This window comes from Dermacentor andersoni, chromosome 3, assembly GCF_023375885.2.
Source record: "Dermacentor andersoni chromosome 3, qqDerAnde1_hic_scaffold, whole genome shotgun sequence".
In the NCBI taxonomy this organism is placed as follows: Eukaryota; Metazoa; Arthropoda; class Arachnida; order Ixodida; family Ixodidae; genus Dermacentor; species Dermacentor andersoni.
This window is the reverse complement of record NC_092816.1, coordinates 105,925,062-105,946,725: the sequence shown is the minus strand read 5'-3', so window position 1 is coordinate 105,946,725 and position 21,664 is coordinate 105,925,062. Positions and strand designations below refer to the sequence as shown.

At 42.8% G+C, this 21,664-nt stretch overlaps 1 protein-coding gene and 1 long non-coding RNA gene across 4 annotated transcripts in view; one reads left to right on the top strand and one right to left on the bottom strand.

The window, feature by feature from the left end:
- LOC129386893 (uncharacterized) overlaps positions 1-1,643 on the bottom strand; it is an 11,996-nt gene extending 10,353 nt beyond the window's left edge. For both annotated transcript variants that reach the window (XR_008614204.1, XR_008614205.1), the window contains exon 1: positions 1,563-1,643. This is a non-coding gene — a long non-coding RNA (uncharacterized lncRNA). The remainder of the gene's footprint in view (positions 1-1,562) is intronic.
- Positions 1-21,574, top strand: part of LOC126540117 (ketosamine-3-kinase-like) — a 22,341-nt gene extending 767 nt beyond the window's left edge. Inside the window, exons 1-8 of one of the 2 annotated variants that reach the window (XM_050186916.2) lie at positions 4-80; positions 331-481; positions 584-667; positions 1,612-1,712; positions 1,791-1,941; positions 7,029-7,224; positions 10,084-10,258; positions 18,592-21,574. In XM_050186916.2, the coding sequence (XP_050042873.1) occupies positions 341-481; positions 584-667; positions 1,612-1,712; positions 1,791-1,941; positions 7,029-7,224; positions 10,084-10,258; positions 18,592-18,655 (912 nt within the window). In that variant the 5' untranslated portion in view covers positions 4-80; positions 331-340 and the 3' untranslated portion in view covers positions 18,656-21,574. Of the gene's footprint in view, positions 1-3; positions 81-330; positions 482-583; positions 668-1,611; positions 1,713-1,790; positions 1,942-7,028; positions 7,225-10,083; positions 10,259-18,591 lie in introns of those variants that run through there. The other variant, XM_050186909.3, reaches the window with a different exon arrangement.
- The last annotated feature ends 90 nt before the right edge of the window (positions 21,575-21,664 follow it).

Below are 21,664 nucleotides of genomic sequence, written 5' to 3'. Positions count from 1 at the left end.
GTAGCGCGCGCCAGTGCAATTAGTTGGTTGCACCTCCTTCGATTGTCCCTCTTTTATTCACCTGTCACCTCGCAGCTTCGGTACTGGCTGCAGTTCTTGTGTCTATTCCTCTATCTGACACTTACGCGAAACACTGGGGGTTCATGTTTTTCCAGTCACACTGAGCAGCCGCCGCCGCCGCGCGGTTGTTGACACCATGTAGCGTCCCTTCAGTGCCCGTTCGCTTTCGGATTCGGCGACACGATGCGCGAGATTGCACGGGAGGAGACTTGTTGTTCCCGCGCTATATTTAGGCTGCTCTCCTCATGTCGCCCATTCGTGTCGTTCTAGGCCGGCTACGATGGAGGCGAGGATTAAGGAAGCGTTGAAAACGACGAAACTCCGCGCTACCGGCCGCGGAGGCAGCGGCTGCATCAACGAAGGCGAAGCTTTCGAAACCGATGACGGCGAAGTGTTTATTAAGAGAAATTCGAAATCGCAGGTGAGTTGCATGTTGTTTCGAGCGAGAAGATTGATCGATGGAACCGTCTGGCGATACGCGAAGTGTACCAATTCGCGGCATGCGGGTGCGTTTCTTCTTCAGGCACGGACGATGTTTGATGGCGAGTTCGCGGCCTTGAAGGCTATACTGGAGACCGAGACCGTCAGAGTCCCGAAGCCGTACGTGGTAAGTATATGAGCTAACTGTTGCTGTGTGTGTAGCAGTACCTTTCTTTAAGGACTCTTAATTTTCTATTAAACTAGCAGCTAGGTATTCCACAAAAGCTACGGCAGTTGCGCGATTCACGAAAACCTGCGGCACTCAACTCCATGCAATTCATTGCACGGTTTTTGTATTGGCAGTAAGTTCTGTGCACCGTCTGTCTAGCTAGAAGTCAAGGTGACATTCGTAGATTTTTAGCGACTTTCGCGTACACAGGTTCTGTGTTGCTCAATTCAGTGGCGAAGAAATGCATGTAAACTCAACTTTCGAATTCAGTGTATACACAAAACTCTATTTGCAGAGACGTGCACATATATGCGTATATGTTCTCGCTATTTTATTTCATTACTCTTTACTATCGGAACAAAATTAAAGTGCATTTTCCAGGCATGTGCGCATGCTGTCTGTTGCTGAACAAACTGCCACTAAAAGAAATCCGATTCTGTCGCTGCGCCTGGGGAGGTGCATGTTGGCAAACTTAAACTTAGTTTTGCACCTAAGAGTATTTCTAAGGTTCTCCATCATGAGGGCTGGTGTATGCATGCTCATTATAAACAGCATGGTAACTATATAGTTCAAAAAGCTATCAATTATTGTGAACCTAATAAACAGTTAGCTGAATTAAGATTCCGTCGCTGCGTGATTAGTGTCTCCAAAAACACGAAACTACAACAATGCAGATTGGTTTCTCCTTTCGTCTTGTGCCTTTGCCAAGTGTTGCCTCCTGTTTACAATTTACGACAGTCAAGCCATTGACTGACGCCTCCCTGTCGCTTGTTTTGGCTATGTATTGCGGGTGCTGGCAGCATTCATGCATCGTATTCCAAGTAGCTGAGGAAAGGGAGGAGGATGGCCTCACCAGCAGTTTGTCGGGGCCTTCACTTCCACTGACAAATGCCCTTGCGTAGGTGGTTGACAACCCCGCTGGTGGTGCTGCCCTGGTTATGGAGTGCGTGCGGATGCGCCAATTGAGTCGCCACTCCGAGCTCCTGGGAAAGCAGCTGGCAAGGTGCCCATCTGCAGCTCTGATGTGTGTCGCGACGCGTGACTAATTGACGCGCTGCCACCTGTCAAACCCTTCTTGCAGCATGCATTTGCACAACAGTCGCAAACGAGACGAGGGCAGCTCAGTGCATGGCTCCCGAAATGAGTCTGGCTATGTGGACCAGTTTGGCTTTGGGACCACCACCTGCTGTGGGTACCTGCCGCTGGATAATAGCTGGCACGATGACTGGTTGGTAAGTTGCTCCAGAATCTCCTTGACAATATATTTAAATGTGGTGTACAGTCCAAGAGGGAGCAAACCTAAGGAAAGGGAGTTTCACCATAGGGGACTTTGATTAGCTGTTTTCTGTTTAGGTAAAGGAATAAAGTGATTAAAACAGATGAAGCTGCATATTGCTCACCTGTGCTGGTGGTATCATCATGACTATAGGTCCGCAGCATTGTGTCTGGTAAGAACCTTGCATATCTAATTTTATCTCGTTATGTACTATCTTTGGTATGTAACAGAGGGTTACGATCCACTTATACATAGCTGTTGTTTAAATGTCTTTATTCACCTTATTGTCCTTCACAGCAGCTACAATGAGTTGATTTTGGAAAGAGAAAGTAAAAAGAAAGCCCGGAAGAGAGTGGCTTCAGGACATTAGCTCCCAAGATACGTATTATACCCAGCTGCTCAACAGTGTGCACATAAAAGTACCCATTTACTGTTTTCTTCTGTATATGCAGGGGTCATAAATATACCTTCTCTGATGACAGTGAATTTAGTATAACTGCAAGCAATCCAGAGAACAAATATTTTGTGAATTGGACATTCAGTGTTCCAAAATTTCAGTGCTAGAAAAAATAATAATAATAAATTGTTGATAGAAAGAAGGCTGTTCATTAGATGAATTAAAACCACAGTTGTGGCCTGAAAAAAAAAAGGGGTTTCAGAATGCTAGTCTCCCTGACCATACCAGGACATTGGCGTTCGAACATTTATATAATGTTGCACGCAACACTAAAATAATTACCTTCATTGAATCCTATATTTCTTATAAGCATATACAGGGTTTGCCCGTAAAGATTTAATGAGACAGCCTGTCACATGGCGCTGCTATTGCAAGTAGCGCACTCCCCAGAGGTGGCATTTGTGTTGGGGGTTTTAAGGTAAGTAACGCACCAGGTAGCCATCACGTCTGAGCTCTGGCACAGTGAGGATCTGAGGTGGTGCAAAAGCTGTTCTCGAGTTTTTGTCATGACTGAAAACGTCAAAAGTAGAGCATTCACTGGAGCAGCGGTAAGCGATTAAATTTTGCTTTCACTTGGGCCGCTTCCAAAATGCTTGCCTTGGATAAGGAGCCTAACAAAGACGATGCCCTATCAAGGGCCCAGGTTTTCTGGTGGTTTAGTGAGTTCAAGAATAGATGGGAGACCGTTGAAGACATGGAGCCATCCGGACGCCCTTCAGTGAGTAGTTTGGATGAAAATGTTGCCAAATTAAAAAAATATCCTGGACTCCAACTGTCGTTTTAGTATAAGATTAATCGCTGAATACAAAATTATTTCTGAAAATTTGAACATGCGGAAGGTTTATTCGAAATTAGTGTGTGTGTGTGTGTGTGTGTGTGTGTGTGTGTGTGTGTGTGTGTGTGTGTGTGTGTGTGTGTGTGTGTGTGTGTGTGTGTGTGTGTGTGTGTGAATTCTATTTAAATGAGGTCCGGAGGCTCGACTTGTTGTGCCAAAAGTGTTGAGTGATGAATGAAATCAACGACGTGTTGACGTTTCCCGTGAGGTGTTGGTGCTGTTAGAAAGTGAACGGGACTTTTTAGATGGTGTAATAACAGGCAACGAATTTTGGGTGTTCCAGTACAACCCCAAAACCATGTGCCAAAGTTCTAAGTGGCACACCGAACTCCCCATGCTCCAAGAAAGTGAGAACGTTAAAATCCAAGGTAACGACAATGTTAATTGTCTTTCTTTAGAAGCGTGGGGTGGTCCACAAAGAATTTGTACCTTCGGGACAAACCGTCAGTGCCGTGTTCTATAAAGAAGTCCTTGAGTGCCTTCACAGAGCTGTTAAACGGAAATGACCGGAGATTGCCGATCGCTGGAAGCTCCGCCATGACAATGCTCCAGCCCACAACGCCTTAGTTGTGACCGCCTACCTGGCCTGGATAGAGGCTGCAACCTCACCGCAACCACCGTGCAGTCCCGATGCAAGTGTGGCAGACTTGTTTCTGTTCCCAAAGCTCAAGAGAAGATTGAAAGGTTACTGTTTCGACTATGTTCCCACCATCCAACAGGCTGTCACAGAGTCTCTGAAAGAGGTTACGGCAGCTGACTTCCAGGGAGCCTTTGCAGCATGGGAATCACATTGGCAGCGATTTATCAATGCCCAAGGAGACTATCTTGAAGAATTTTAATAATATGTACCAATCTGATCAATAAATTATTTTTACCAGACCCAGTCTCATTACTTTACAGACGAACCCAGTATGTTTGTTACATGCTGATATTGGTGAGAAGCGTATTATATTTGTACCTTTGTTATATCCCATATTTCGTTATATTGTGGCTCGGCTATATTTTGTCTCTTAGAATGAGCACACATACTGTAGATAACAATTCCCTGAAATATGTGTGTGATCAGCTAAAGTTTTAGGACACAAGATGTGGTGTTAAAACCAGATGAAGTGATAAGCACCTATAAGAAGTATTTTTTCCTTAATCCTTTTGTCCTGCACGGTGTTTCTAGAGCTGCAAAATACTCATTAGTGCATACGTAGATGACACTTATGCAGCTGATATCAAAATTTATAAATTCTGTGTGGTGCTTGACTTTTGTGGTCAAAGTCAAAAGAGACTGTGGATGTTCTTGTTTTCATCACTGGGCACACTGTTCCTACCAATAAATGATTAAGGCATTGACAAGAAGTCAACAGATCATTGAGTCTGTACACATGTACATTTTGTGGGACTGGAAAACATTTGTGCCTTGAGCACTCCATGCTCAGTGAGTGACAAGAAAGAGAAGATTCACTACAAAATGGTCATTGTTTTCTTATTGTACGTATGTTAAGCATTAAAGTCCATCTGGGCTTAGAATAAGCCAGTTATTCCATGAATCTCTAACACACGTCCCTTAAGGCACATACTCCTAATGCTCATTGTACAAATTACGCTTCCTGCTATACCACTGGCTCATTTTCACTCAAACTTCGCGCAGAGAAAGCATGTAGCAGTAGATTCAGTTTAAAGTCGGAGGCCACACACGCACACGCACAAAAAAACTTATATCAGAAGCCAAGATTGAAATAACCTTTTTTTTTTCCTGAATAAGCATGTCTTATTTAACTTACCCAACTATTTTAAGTGCAAGAAATGGTCAATTTTCTTTTTTGGCAGGTAGTTTTAGTTAAAACTACTAATGTGTTAAAAGTGCTAGTCGCACCAGTAATGACAAATAACTAATGAATTGAGTAAAGCTTAGACGATTATGTAGCTAAGTGTGGGACTTATGCAATGAACTAGGGTAAATGCAATGTGATAAATATTAAGGAAGTAATGTTTGAAAAACTAAGCAAAGTGAAATAAATTGCCCATTTGGAACAAATATATTTGCAAAATGAGCTGTAAATTCAGAAATATTGCATCAATTTCTTTTATCCTAATTTGCTGTACACATCTCTATGTGAGGAATGACTGTGCAAAGTTTAATTTCAATATATTCAGGAAAATGTTATCAAGGTTTGTGTAACATGAGGTGGAGCAAAATCTTGGTTTAGAAAAGTGTAAAGAAACGTTTCAAACCATGTCGAAGAGGTCAAAAGCTACACATAGAGACCAGGTTCATAGCTGGGGCCCCCATGAGATGCACTAGAGTTTCCTTTTGTTCGTGTGGGCTGTTCGTCGACAACATAAAATGAAAAAAATATATATATTCCGAAAAATCGGGCAATCCGAAAAAATGAGTGCTCGCATTTTATGCCCCTACGGGCTCAAATCGCCACAGGCATGTCAGCAATAGTTATAAAGGCCTGCCAGTATAATTATTAGCCGTATTGGTGCTCGTACTATGATATGAGACGGCAGGTTCCTGCGTGTATAATTAAGAAAACATACCTTGGCCCGTGACTGTTGCCCCTTCCCACACTTGATATGCTTCGCCGCAATACATCGCGTATGCTTCACCGCGTAACAATGTTGTATTAAGGCGAAGCTGACTTTCGGCAACCGGTATTATGCAACGCGCCATGCTTTCCGAGCTTCAAATATTGGCGAGAATTACAAAGGCGGAGTCGGCGCCGTTACTAACAGCGGCGAATTGTTTTAATGAAATACGTGCCACCGAAGAGTAAGAAGCTTGGTAGCGAACGTCGAAGTAGCTAGGCCTAGCGTTGCCGTGGTGACTCCCAGCGGATCTGCGTGTGAAAGCGCCGGTTCGAGGCGGCGAGATAATCAGAATGGCGCCGGTGGTGGCTTCGGTTAATGCTGTTTCAGACCTGTGGACCGCGGTCCTGGTAAGAAGTCCAGAATATCGAATGGCGAAGGTTTTCCGCGTCTGAAATTTCAGACGTTTTTATACATTGACTCTGTGGTGGTACGTGGCGATGCCACGAAGGCGTCGGAATTATCGGGCATGTCCGAAAAATCGGGCGTCCGGAAAATCGATCGTCGACTGTATTTATATAAAAGAAATAGTACTCATTTCTGGAACCAATGCAATGTAGTTATTGATTTCGCAATACGAGGATATGGGTTGTAAAACTGTAACTCCCAAACTAATGATGATGGGAAGATAATTTCTTTGGAACATGTTCCTAAATGTTTTGGCATGCATAAAATGTAAAAAAAAAAGAATCTTATGCAAGAAAATTGACTGTTGAATGTGGCCTCCCACCTTAATGCCACTTTTGCACGCATTACATAAAACAAATTATGTTCTGGCGTTTTATGTGCCAAAACCAAAATATGACTGAGGCAGGCCATAGTAAGGCACTCTGGGTCAATTTTGACCACCTGGGTATCTGTAATGTGCACCTGAATTTAAGTAGATAAGCATTTGCCCCCATCAAAATGCATCTGTGGCGGCAGGATTGAACCTGCGACCAGTACAACACCATAGCCACTGGGCCATTGTGGTGGGTGTGAGCATTAACACTTAAGTAAAGAAAATACGAAGTGATTACAGTAATTCGGAAAATGCACAGGGCACTTGTGTCCATTGTTTTTGGACCTTCGCCGGTTCACCTAGAGGCGTAAAACTTGTTTTGACATTCTTTCTTCTTTTTTTGCACGGTGCTGGTGGTCACTTTCTTGTGTTGGCCCTGTGCAGGAATTCTATTGCCGGCAGCGCATTGACGCCCAGGTGAGAATGGCTCAAGAGAAGTACCATGACCGTGAGGCACCTGAACTGTGGTCTCAGCTAGTCCACAAGGTGCCGTCATTTTTTGAGGGCCTGGAAATTGAGCCCGCCCTCATTCACGGTGACCTCTGGGGTGGAAATGTGGCTGAATACGAGGATGGACCGAGTAAGCCTATATTGCTAGTATTCTAGTTAACCAGATTGGATCTGTCACACTGTTAACAGGTGGCCTTTTCTCCCAGTTCGATCGTTTCACGACCTGTGCAAAAGAGGGCCTAAAAGTAATTATTTGTTTATTTAATTTTCATATTTCTTCGAACATTTCAAAACATTAATCACCTTTAAAGTGAGCCCTCCCAAAGCACTGAATCTGTCCTGCCACTTTATATACATCATTCAAATTGTTCTGGAACACTCACAAACTGGCGACACTTTCTTGGATTATCACTTTTGGTGATACTATACTATACTACTCTGTAACTTTTACGTGACGTAGTACACGGCACGTTGTAGATTCGAGCGGTTTTGCTCAACTAGCCAATCAATGTGCACTGAAAGTGATATTGCCGAGAGAGACTACCCGAGAATACATCCCCTGATAACCCTCGGTACCTCCATCCCTTTCTTCATTATGTTTCCATTGTATTTGTGTCCCGATCACATCATACATACAAGGCTACTACTATGTAATAAATAAAAACAAATAAAATATCCTCTGCGTCTTCAAAACACTATTTCCTTTAAGGTGTTGTCTCAGTTTTGAAAATAGGAAATTGTCTAGAGCAATGGGAAATAGAGGCAGTGAGGTAAGGCAGCATTGCCGTCCCATTTGGACAACAAAGCGCTGCCTGCTCAGTGCTGTGTAGGCAGGAGTATTATCGAGGTGCAAAGGCCACTCCGCCGAGTTCTACAGATCAGGGCGTTTCCTTTTAACTGCATTACGCAACCATTTGACCACTTCAACATAAATGTACTGGTTGACTGTCTGACCTTACGGCACAAATTCAAATTGAGCAAGCTCTTTAATATCTCAAAAAAATTTCGCTAGAGAGAATAGAACTTGATATACATTGTTCTTTGACATCTGACATTGCAAGGCTCACACAGATGGCAACAGTGGTCGAAAGAAAGTGACGTAGTAAGTACTAAAAACTTTGCGCAAGGGAACTGCTTGGCCAACTTATTGGGCAATGGTGTAGTACTTACGCCTCACCATGCATCATTATTGAATTGAATTGTTTAATTATGTGCCCGAAAACAGCATACAGTAAGCTTTCTAATTTGGTGCACAGTGAAGAAAGGAAGACACAAAATGAGATGATGAACAAAAGACTTATAACTTGGAAAAATAATCCAATAGCATAATCAAGTATAGAGGTGTAATTTATGAAAATATTAGCATTGTCATCATTACTGATAGAGTTAAATAAACATTGCAAACAAATTATTAACTGCTTTTATGCCTCAGTAAAAAATTATCGTTACTTTGGGTCCTCTGTAATATTTACCATGACTGACTGTTAGTATTCAGGACATCCATGCTTGTTATTACTTTGTGATCACTTGCTTAACAATTAAGTGCCGCAATCTCAATTTTGCTGAATGACTGATAGTTCTTTAACATACTTTATGGTGTTTGTCTACTTGGTTTATTTACATGTCTAATAACTTAATTCTAATGCAAAGGTTTTCTCAGTGACTATTGCCTTTTCCTATGTAATTGGGTAGCTTTGGAAATATATGCAAAGCTGCTCAGCTCTCTGGATTATTCTCAGTAATCTGTTTGTTGCTGTTAAAGCACAAGCATTGTTCATGTCGTATATAAGTAAGTGCATGCTGCAGATATTCTTCACATTTTGTAACATTTATTGTTTGATCTTTCTTGTTCATTATGTACTTTAGTGCTTTTGAAACTCTTCACACTGACCACAGCTAGTTCACTTGTTGTTCATATATTGTTTATCCTGTAACGTTGGCTAGAAGTGCCACATCAGTACTGTGGCCTTGGAGGTTGCAGTGCATATCATTGCACCGTGCATGGTATCACCACTGAGATGCTACTCATTAAGTACAAGCTGAAGTGTGACTTGCTGATTTGCTGACAATGAGTAGTGCTGTCGTGAATGTTACTGAACATACATAATGATCTTTGCCTTTGCTTTTGCATGCCTCTAACCACTCTTTCTTAATTTGATTAATTAAGGTAGTTTATTTCACAGCAAGACACTAGGCCATTTAATGGTTGGGAACACACACAACCTATTCCCTACCATACCTCTTCACCATCTACACTTACACGGCAGAATGTGAAGTGCATTGTGGTGTGGTATTACACTGAGTTACACCACCCTTCGCTTTGGCGTAGCTCAATGATGATGCACTACTTCATGACTCTGCAGTTATGACCTGAATATTTATGCAGTAATGTCACATTTTGATGCTGCAGCAGGGTGTAACTCAGCTTAAGGAATGCCAGGTGCTTTTTTGGCAGTTAAGAAATTGTGCGCACTGCATGGGTCCTCATCTGCAGCTTTGCTCGTGTGTTGCTTTTGACCAGCTACACATGAAGGTAACCAATGGGGTACAGTAGCTGTGCGTAATAAGTAGCTTAGCTGGTAGAACACTTGAGTACTTACTCCACTTTGTGCAACTGGGAGCTGTACCAGCCTTCTACATTTTTTTCTCTGCTTCTGTTTAGTACTGTATTTCTGAATTACAGCTTGTTAAGTCCGTGCACAAGATCACTAAAGGAAATGTTTTAGCCTGTGTTTTTTTGTGTGTCCAAGTAGTGTGCGTTCAGTGATAATATCCTTGTTTCATTTCAGTCATAGCTTAAGAACATTTATGCCCTATTGCAGTGTAACTATTGGTTATTATTGTGGCACCTACATAACAATCTGTAGATGTTTCAACACTTATTTACAGCTTGCTTCATTCACCATATCTGTGTCTCTCATTTAAGTAAGCTAAAAGAAAAAAAAAGATTGGTTTGCAAAAATGTTGCACATCCTTATTTTTTTTGCAGTTATATTTGACCCAGCATCATACTACGGACATGCTGAGTTTGAGCTGTCTATAGCAAAACTGTTTGGCGGCTTTGATGCAAAATTCTACTCGGCCTACTTCAAGGTTATACCCAAGGCACCAGGCTTTGAGAAGAGGCTTGACTTCTACCATCTCTTCCACTACCTCAACCACTGGTAGGTGACTTCATTTGCTTTTTACGTTCACATTGATCTCCACACAAGAAATACCAGAGGGGAATAGTCACGTTGAATAGGGGGCCCCAGACTTGTATTGGTCATTGGGCTGCATGTTTTAGACAGCTTCTTGCAGGTGGCACTTCCAAAGAAGGCGTGCACAAAATTGCCAGATTCTTCAGTAAATAATGTCATTGGGATATAGTATCTTCAGCAAACCTATGGTACACACACATCAGCATGCTTCCCAGGCTTCATGAATGTTGAAAACTGGTGATATAAAATGTCACAGGTCCACATTGTGCATGTAGTGCATAAGTTACTTGTAGAAGTAATTGGTCACGAGTCAACATCACTATTTTTCAGGTTAGTCTCTTCACTTTTGGGCTTAACTATGGGAGCCATAGATGTAGAAACTGGACTCAGTGGGATGCCCCATCTTGGGACATTGAAGGACACTTTCCAGAAACACTACATCAGCCTACCTGCCTCCCTGTCTCAGTGGCTATGGCTAGAAAATATAAATTATGGTCCTTAACATCCCAAAACTGCACAGTGATTTGCAGTAGTGGAGGGCTTTTGATTAATTTTGGGTTTTCTAACATACACCTAGAGTGGGCATGTTGTTGTGCTTCTTAGTGCGAGGTTGCAGTGTGGCTGTGGTGGCTGCACTTCAATAGGGCATATGCAGAAAACACTTTTTTTATTGAGCATTGAACATACATTAAAACATACCTGGGGGCCAAATTTTAAATTGTAGCCCTCTACTACAGTGTCTGTCACAGGCCCTGTGTTACTTTTTGGAGGATACATCCACTCAATCAGTTCATTAATCAACTGATCAACCTATGAAGTGATCACTCATCTTAGGTGTCAGAACTTCGTTTGCTTGTCTTTAGCGGAACAACAACAACAACAAAAAAGCTGTTCCTAGATTTTGCTGAATGTAGGGCATTGCTGCTCCTTGAATGAAGCAGGCACTAAAGTTCAGTGATGCATGTTTGTCATTTCTGTAATCAGTAGTTGACTTGAAGGACTTATTCACTGCAATACATTTGAGTTAAGAAGCTTGTAATTTGGGAACTGCTGAGAAGAACTATTGAAGTACCATGGCTAATTGGGCACGTCGGTACAATGGCATCTTTAGTTACAGCACTGGTGTTATGTGTGTCTGATGCAGGTTCTCATTTAGTTTTGCAGTGGGTCAATGAGGCAGAACCTCAGAGCGTCCAATCAAGGACAAAGTCATTTGTTCACGCTGACATACACAAGGCATTTAATAGACACAGAAAACAAAAATAGGATAGCACAGACTTTAAAAAGCAGTTAACAGTACACATCTCGTACTGACATTTTTAGAGGATTGGGTACCAACAGTATGAAACAATGCTAAGTTTTCAGTATGCTGTTCAATCAAATCTAGAACAGTTCACCGCTGCATCAGCGGTAGGTTTAGGTGATGAGGACAGCGGTGATGATCTCACCGAACCAGTGATGAGGCTGAGCAACTGGTTGGTGATGGCTGGAGCACGGTTGTCCAGCCGGCTGAGGAGACACAGGCATTGCAGCTGGAACCTTTAGAATGGAAGCGGCCGGAGACCAGGATTTCCTGGCTAGGAAGCTGTACATAAGCTCACGCCGGTAGCCTTGCTGCTCACGTTCTGCCTACGAGTGCAGGCGTTCATAAGCCTCATGGTAGAAGTCCGTGGCCAGCTGAAGTCGCGAAGTGCAGGCAGAGGTTGACAAGTTGCTCCAGTTGGGTGAAGCCTTGGTGGCTCGGGTCCAGCACCAGACGGCCTGTCTTCAGCTCCCAGCCCGGTAGCCAACCTTTTTTCCTGTGTTGCTTCTTGGAACTCTGCCGCGTCTACTAATGCGCTTTGTCTCATTCTTCGTGGTTCCACATGACTGGTTTTCTACGGTACTCCGTGTTTTTAACCACTTGACTCGTTGGAGCTCCATAGAATGCCGTGGTGGCTCTTATTCCTTTTATTTAGTTCTTGCGCCGCATTTTCTCGTGCTTGGCACTCTTTGACCGTAATCGTCTTTTACCAAGCACTTAACTCACATCCATACGCCCTTAGCTGTCATTTTGTCTTTCTTCTTCACTGTACTTGGCCTTATGCACCTCACTCGTCACACTTTCGTCCTTCCTTGGTCTCTGTCTGTTTTGTTCGCGCCGTAAGTAAAAATGCTATTGAAGTACAGTAGCAGCATTAACCGATGGGTGGCACTGTCCTCTATTTGACAGATTCAAAGGAGAACTTCAAGTTTAGCTGCATTTCTTGCAAAACTGTAATGAGGGAAGTTGTCGCAACCTGAAAGTCTCTAACCAGGAAGCATATTATTCAGATATATCAGATATAACTGCCACTGGACTTATAACTTTCAGTATGTGTTTATCAAAGACACTTGAGCTCTGGTGGAATGGCATAAATGGTGCCACAAATTATGGAAGTAATGTTAGTGAGGGTGATAAAGCAGACACATCGGAAAAAGAGGAAACAGTGACAAATGTGTGTTATAGAAAACAAAAAAGAAAGAAAAAACAACTGAAACCATAACCAGACTCCAACCATACTGCCTTGTGTATTTAAGGTAAGGTGTCATTGCACTTGCACCATGATTATTATTATTATTAAGTTTGCAGGCATGAAAACAAAGCAAATAATTATGTGAAAGAAAATTTTGGCAGCTGCTGCTGAATCACGCCACCAGATTTTCAGGATGCTGATATGTATGGATGTCCACATGCTATGTGTGACTGCTGGTCACGGTGCAATAGCTGGCTGTGATTGCTGGGAGCTTGCTCCAAAAGCTGTTTTACTTTCGACCTTATTTTATGCTTTGTTTGTCCACTATTGGTACGGTTGCAAAAAACAATGACAACTAAAAGCTGCCAGATGAAGGAAAATATTTTTGTTTAGTTGTTGCATGTTCCTTGAGCCCATATGATCAGGCAGGCAAGCTCTCTTCGTTTGCAGCAACCAAAATTGTTTTTGCTCAGTGGCCACTTTTGAATTTACAGCAGTTGTGGGCTCTTCATTCACATGGATGTGTCGGGCGTCGGGCATAAGCAGCACTGTCTGTCGTAACATGTTCAGCATTTACAGATTTGCACATGATGCCTACTAAAGAACTACCACTGTCAGTGAGTGGTGTACATTTACGTAAGGCCTTTGTGTTGCTGTGAATGAATAACCCCATAGTCATTAGAATGTATGCTCAAGGATTGTGTGCAACACGTCCTATAGCCAGTGCATGTGGTTTACAAAGTCTGTAAAGTATAACTACTGTCTGTCGATAGAGAAAGGACATTCAGCTGCTTGAAGTGTTGGTCTGCGTCACGTCAAATGCCCACATCTCATGGCTAGTGTGGCACACTGCATTGTCTTCCTATAGTCATTAGACTGTATGCATAAAGGGACACTAAAGGCAAATAGTAAATCAAGCTAAAGTGATAGAGTAGTGCTTGGGAACCTCTATAAAGTGTCAATACTATTGTGAACAGAGCCTAGGTAATTGAGAAGTTGACGTAAATGCAGAACACGATTAGAGACATTCAAGCGCTTGCCCGATGACTTAGGCACTCTTCATTTAAACACTATCACTAGTACTCGACCACTCTTTATAAAAACATCATTGTATTGCATTACAAGGCAAAAGAAAATGCAATTTGTCCAGTGCTGTTTCATTTTTAGAAAAGAGAACTCACTCACATTACCCTTGACAACAACGCGGGCAGTCGAAAGATTTCATTTTTGCTTGACTCTGTGCTGCCCATGCTTTCGAGTTTCAGTAGTTTCGTTATTGCGTAGTACTGCGCTGGTTTTCCTGGCTCATGAAAGTCACGCAAATTGCAAGTGGCTGAAAATTCCACGTCCATGTGATGCCGCAGGATGCATGAACGGTCTACACCACTTGACCAAAAGCAGCTGCAGTGGTGAATCCACCACTCTGTCTTTGCTTGGCTTCTCCATGGCCGCGTGTTTGCGCATTGTGCAAAAAACTGTACGACCATTTGTCAGGCACCATTTTACTCCTCGACGGCAGCAAAGGGCAGCAATGGCATATGCAATGTCACCACTCCTCGGTTGGGTGACGGGAGATTTAAATTGCGATAAAGGTGTTCGGATTCTTCTGATGGAATTTTCTCGTAAACTAAGTCTTTTTCTGGCACGAAACAAGCATTGCAAGGTTTCTGGAATGGTATTTAAACGGTCCACGTGGACTTAGTATTTGCCTTTAGTGTCCCTTTAAATGGGTCTTGAAATACTTTCTTAACTTAAGAAAACGTTCCCGATCTGTAGACACTGCTGCTATGAACATGCTAGCCAAATATTATTATGCTGCATGCAGCACAGTCTCGCATAAAAGATTGCTCGCTCTGTCCCGCTGTTGTGGAAGACCCCATTTCATTTTGACATGCGCCGTGTTTAGTGATGACATTGCAGCTAGAACAGTGGCGCTAGAGGCGCCGGTCCTGTCGTTTGTGTCCTTCTTCAGACCTCGTCTTTTGCACCTTGCCTTTACTCATTCTAGATGTCAGCCATGTGGTGATGGTTCATCACCGTGAATTACTTGCAAGCAAAAGCTTGTGCACGCATGCTTGCGTTTCCAGATTTTCTAGGAAATGGGGAAGCAGCACTTGCATTCTCGAGGATCTGTGTCAGGTTCCAACTTGAAGAGTTACCAATGACCATAAGCTCGCCACAGCAAAAAAAAATTTTTTTTGCGAACGAAATGCATGTATGTGTTAAAATATAGTAAAGCAAAGCTTTTGTGAAACGATAGATGGAAGCATAACTGTGGAGGGATTGTTAATGAAAACTTCACTTTAAATGAAAGGACCAGTAAGCAGGGTACGGCTATTGGCACCAGTCCCGGCTGAGAGGTGCTGAACAGATGATGGGGAATGGGGAAAGCAAGCAGTATGCTCTGCGTGCCACGCAAACCCGCATCTTGTTCCTTATATTTGTCCATTAGTTCCGTCAGTGTAACACTAAGCGCAATACAATCATGAGTGCTCTTTATGTCTCCTAAATATATATGCATCCTATTATTTGTCCCTTTCTTTTTAATTTGGCAATGCACACTCATTGAAAAACATCGTCCCTATTGCTTCCAAAGTTTCAAGAAAACTTTTTCAGGGTTTTATTAAAGGGGTCCTGAACTGCATTTCATCTAAATTGAAAAATGCATTGGAAGTTAGAATAGACTATTTCGGAAATAACTTGCTGTAAAATGTACTTTAGTGCATTCAGCAGAAGCAGAGTTATTGGCAACTAAAGGTTTTGTATGATATCCCCTTCACGGTGCTTCAAGTTCCATCTTCAATACCTTGCACTGTGAAGGCTTTCGTGGAGTAGGGCCTGCCTACAACACTCCACCTACTGAACGCCACAGTGATATGCAGTTGAAATATGACTGGATGTTCACGTAGACGCCACTACTTCTGGTTTTGGCACTTACGACGTCCCAACTTTAGCCAAACACGTTTGCAGGGTGTCTACCAACCGGAAAAACCGGGAATTCTCAGGGATTTTGCATTGTCTGGAAATACCAATGGAAAACTCAGGAAATTTGTGCTTGTATCGGAGAAGATTAGCTGTAATTTTATTGAAAGGGAACGAAAGTCGCGCTAATGCTAGGTCGAGTAGCGAATCGTAGCGAATCGTCTTTGACGCCGTGTCGTCGGCTGAAGGAGTTGCCAGTCAACGACCGATTTTCCGGACACCCGATTTTTGGTAAATGCCCGATAATTCGGACGGCTTCGCAGCACCACCACATACCCCATAGAGTCAAGTATAAGAACATCTGAAATTTCGGATGCAAAAGCCCTTCGCCGTCTAATTGTCTGGACTTTTTGTCGTGACCGCAGCTCCGAGACGGCATTGATTAAAACCACCACCACCGCCATTTTAATTATCTTGCCGCTTCGAACCAGCGCTCTCGCACGCGTATCCGCTGGCGGCCATAGCCGCACCGCGGCAATGCTAGGCCGAGCTGCTTTGACGTTTGCTACGTTCGATGCTATGTTTTTCACTGAAAGAATTCGCCGCTGTCAGCAATGGCACGACTCTGCCTTTGTGATCCTCGCGATTTACTTCGAAGCTCGGCAAGCACGGCGCGTTAAATAATGTCGGTTCCGGAAGTCAGCTTCGCCTCATTACTCCAGTGTTACGCAGTGAAGCATACGCGAAATATTGCGGTGAAGCTTAACAAGCGTGGGAAGGGGCAATTGTCACGGGACACAGTATTTATTCCTTAATTGTACACCCGTGCACCCGCCGTCTCCTGTCACAGTTCAAGCACCGATATGCCTAATAAGCGTACTGGCAGGCCTTCAGAGCTTTTTCGGACGTGCCTGTGGCGATTTGAGTCCTTAAGGGCTGTAAAAGACATGCGTTCATTTTTTTCGGACGTTTTCGCAGCCCCTAGGGAGTCCAAAAAATCGGACGGTGGCCGTACAACTGACCAAGAGATTGCTTCAAATGGTCCATGTGGCGGACACGCGGCGGAAGGAGGACAAGAACAGAAAGGACTGACACATTGAGAATGAATGGAAAAGGAAGGAGCTCGAGCTCAAAAAAATAATAAATAAATAAAAAGTGTTGGCTGATGCTGAGATGCAGGTGTCCCTCATCCAAACCAAAATAAACTCTTTAAAGCAGTGAAACACAACACTGAGGCGTTGTGCGCGGGCTGAGTGTATGTCAGGACAGTTGGGGTTGACTTACCAGCTGCTGAGAGAGAGTCTCACTTGCGACAAAGTTCAGGCCTCTTGCCAATGAGCTTGCTATCAGTTGATAGTAATAGCTCATATTTGAAAATATTTGCTTCTGTATGCCTCACTTTTTATTCCTATTTGAAAATGTTAGACTCGATTTGCAACGGGCATTGCCATTTTTTTCAAAAAAATTTTATTCGCTGTGCATTTTACTAACGCCTCCCTTCTGTTTTCTTTTTTAATAAAATAAACACTACTCCTCACTATTCAAACTGGATTAAGTCTTCTTTTATTTTTTAACGTGCTTACTAGAAAGTGACAGCATTGGGCGAGATGGTGTCGGTCCGTCTTGATGTAAAACATGGTTCTGTGTTACTCGGGGAATCTTGCAAAGGCACTCAGGGAAAACCTGGAAAATTCTGGGAATTTGGAAATGTCAGCTTGGTAGACACCCTGGTTTGTTCTGAGTGAGTCACAGTGTGCTCAGCCAGCGAACTCATCGTGGCAACTCACGGCTGCTGTGGTATCTATGCTACATAGCAGACTGCTGCTACATGCAAGTGTAGTGCGTATGCACAGCGTTTGCTTTGTGCACAAAAGGGCTTGAGTGCATGCTCGCGTTCATTTGCTCCAGTCTGGCTACACGGTGCAGACCGGCTTTGTCCTGCACTACCTTGACCGACGGATAGTAGCCACATGCAACTTGCACAGTTTGAAGCACAATCAAAAGTTCACTACAAAGCAAAGTCTGCCAAGGTGTCTAACCAGGAGTGGCCAGAAGCGAGCGTGTGCTGGCAAGCATGCATATAGTCTGACCTTAAGTTGCGCTTGGTTCGAGGCTAGTTGAGTGTTCAGACTAGTTGAAATTTGCAAGGTCTGACGGCTATAACGCCGATAAGCAGGGTGGCCAAAGCTCAGTTCCTACACAGGCTGCCGTGGCCGAGCGTGAGCAGATGATAGTTGGCTTCTTCCGGATGTAGGCAATTGTTATCGAAATATGAAAGCAGACTTTCACTTACTTCAGCCTGTTTATTAAACTGGGTCAATAAATATGAACAATAACAGTAGGAAGAAGCACACTGATCCAAACACCCTTCTTGATTAATGTCAGCTATTGGCCAATAGCAGCCACTTATGGGAACCTGCTGTGTTACGAAATAAAGCAGCCCAAAAAGAGTGAGGAGCAGGCTTCTGTTGAAAAGAGAGCGTTTTAGGAACGCTCTCTGTGTGACCTTGCGCTCCGCTCCGCCTGCGAGCTCCACGCGTCAAACATGACTGCAAAATTTAATTGACATGTTCACAGCAGCGTATGTTATCTGTGGACTGTGTTTTTTTCACTAAGTCCGAGGAGTGGTTGAGGACCCCTTTAAGTGTTGTGTACTACACAGTATACTCATACGAGCCCAGTACTATAAGTAACGTTCAGGCAAGAAATGAAACCAACAAAAAGATTTATTGCAGCAGGTCCTTGGAGGAACTGTGCATGCTCTCACTGTTGTAGCATTGCACTTTGTTTGAAACAGAATAATTTTAACATTTTTTTCTTCTTTTTTTCTGTATTGAAGCTTTGCAGTAAATTCGATGTGTAATGGTTCACGTCCCGCAGGAACCATTTTGGTGGTGGCTACCGCAGCTCTTCACTGTCCACGATGAGGCGCCTCCTGAAATAAAAACGAACGTCACTAATGTGGCATCATTTTATGCTGAAGCATCACTGGCGATGCCTGTCACCATCGTTGTTATTGTTGTTGCTGCTGCTACCGCTGCTGTTGTTGTTGTAACTGTCACAGTGTTGTTGGCCTGCATGGCACCAGTGTTTGTTGAACGTTGCTACCAGTGTCTTTCCGGTGGATGTGTCACAAATGTTTGAACGACTCTGGGTGGCATGCTGAAAACAGAAACTGTAGCGAGGAGCATGTGGACCAAGCAAAGAAGGAATAGGGAGTGCCAGCATGTGGTTTAGTCCTTGCAGTCGTCACATGCATACTGCTCAGCTTTTATGAATTTGTTGTAAAACGCTAGGTTTCTTTAGCTTCGTCATGATTTGCGTCCGCTTTCGAAAAGTACTTCTTTCAAAAGAATACAAATGCAGCAGCTGATTGATTTTTCCAGAGCTGGATTTCTCACACCTGCTTGGTTATTTGAACGGTTATTTGAGCCCCACCCATTCCATAGAAGCTATGTATAATGGCTACCAAAATGTTGGCCATGGTTGTGTGAATATTCCCATTGGTTGATGGCTGGATCACACTAGCTGTGACTGCAGAGCTGAGTACTCCTTAGCAGATATAGGTTAACACCGTTCCTGTGTACGTATTTAGTTTGCATATAATGTCTATTTAGTTCACATATTGGTAAATACATGCAAAATATCTCAATACGTGAATAACGGAAGATGTCCTGAATGCTGGCTGTCAGCTTGGCGCTTACAAATGCAGGACATGCTGCACCATGATTGTTCCTTTTCACAACATTGTGAAACTCCTTTGGGTTTACGTCTTCCTGGTTAATGGTTAGATCTCGCATGGAGGTTCATGTTTTGTAGTTGTTTTGCATAATAATGCATTTGCGTTCAATAATTTTGTGTTCGCGGAGGCCCCACCCCGCTTATGGCATCTTTCATAGGTGAATTTTATGGTGTATAACTTATTTTTTTTTTTTTTTACATTTTTGTGCTGCTGCAAAGTAACATTACTTTGGATGTCTAACGGGCACTGGGTGTCGGTGCGAATTGAACAAAAAAACCAGAGCTGTCACAACGTCAACCGTGATTTGCTGATACGCACATAATGCCGATAGACAGCTCATGCTATCATTTTTTGCTATCATTTCTCTTGCAAATTTGGTGGTAAACCACCAATTTTTTATTACCTTTTTGAGTCTTCGATTTGGTCTGCTGGACTGCCCAAGATGTTGCATATGCCAATACACATTGATAGAAGGCAGCACCACTGCCTTGAACAAGCCTAGACAACAAATCGAAGACGCATATTATTTTTCCGGCCTGAAAAATCCGCCACCCAGTTATATGCTGGAAGTATGGTAGTGACTCATGTGGTGCCTAAATTGTTTTGAAAAATTTCTCTCATGTGGTGTCAGTTCTGAGGTCTAAGTTTAACGAGCACACCTCTCCTTGAATCAGCTCTGCATCCTTCATCTTTCTTTGCTTCGTGTGTGTCCTTCAGTGCATTAACTGCATTTTAGTATTTGATGCTTAATATCGGCAAATGCTATTGGGCCTCCCTCAGACAAAAGCTTTAGTAAAAAAAATACTTGGAAAGTTGGTTGATAGGTCTGGTGGTATTTTGAGGCCTAATTTTGTCATACTGTGCCAAGACAGGAATTACTGGTGCAGGAATTTTGTCTCGCTGTTAGTGCAGCTAGCATGTTAATGTGTGACTATGGAATGTTTTGATCTCGAGTGAGTGACCGTTAGGAAATTTGGACAAGGTGAGTTCACACAAGTGCATGGTTGTGTGTCTGCATTCCACTATAAAGCCTCCGAGTTGTTGTTGCAGAGTAGCCGTCCATGCTGAGTAACGTTGAACTTGGTGTCATTTGTGAATGTAACTTCTACTGAGCTGTTCTTGCACATTTTACTGATTAAAATTTGTACAGATTGCTGTGCAGCATTATTTTGTGCTCATTACGACATCAATTAATTAGCCTAACTTAGAATTTACGGTATTTATACAATAAAAGTGTAAAGCAAAGAAAAAGAAGAAAAGAAATGCTCTCGCGAGGCACATAATTTACACAGCTTCTCAAGTTGCTTGACTCGTTGAGTGATTTCTGGTTGATCGGTATCTACTGGCCAATGTCAAACACCGCACTAGACTATTCTAGGTGATCTTGAATACCTGGTGCCATTGTGTACAAAAGCAGTAGCACTTATCATGTACTAAAGCTTGTACTTGGGAGCTTTTCTTTTTTTTTTGCGCTTGCCGAATTGTGGCCATTGCAATCATGAATTGAACCAGCAATGGCAGGTATACTCTTGTACAGCAAACATGAAGTAAACTGTAAAAAAAAAGGTAGCTTTTGTGGAAATGATATCTAAAGGCATACATCCCCACTACTCAAAATCACACTACAACTGTGTAGCGAATGTTCTTCGTCAACCTCATGCAACTTGTTTTATTTTAAACATTAAGGTGCTAAAAAAAGAAAGCAAGCATTAAAAATTGTAAAAGAATAATTTGTTGAAAACTTTTTACGCACACACAAACAGGGACAAAGAAGAGAATCAACACAAGGACGAGCACTCCTCTTCTTTGTCCCTGTTTGTCTGCGCACAAAAAGTTTTTAAAAAATGAATCTGTTCCAACTAGGCCAACTCGCAGTTGTGCTTCTGTAAAAGAATACCTGCCGGGAAACTTGGCAGGGATTTCCGGAAGCTACGTAAGGGGTGTAGAAAACGAAGTCTTTCATCGCCTTGCTTTTAGCTCCTATGTACAATGAAATAAAAGAACAAATTTCTGGTGCAAAAAAACAACTGCTGTTAGCATGTACCTGACTGTAGTGTACAACTCCGAGACAGAGTATCTTTGTATAAATGTTTCAGCAAAATAAATGTCACTGTGCACTAACTCGTGTGACCTCTGTATGGCTTGTGAGAATGGGCATGAAGCAATGCTGTTCATTTCATTTTATTTCAGCATTCTCTTTTTTACAACAAC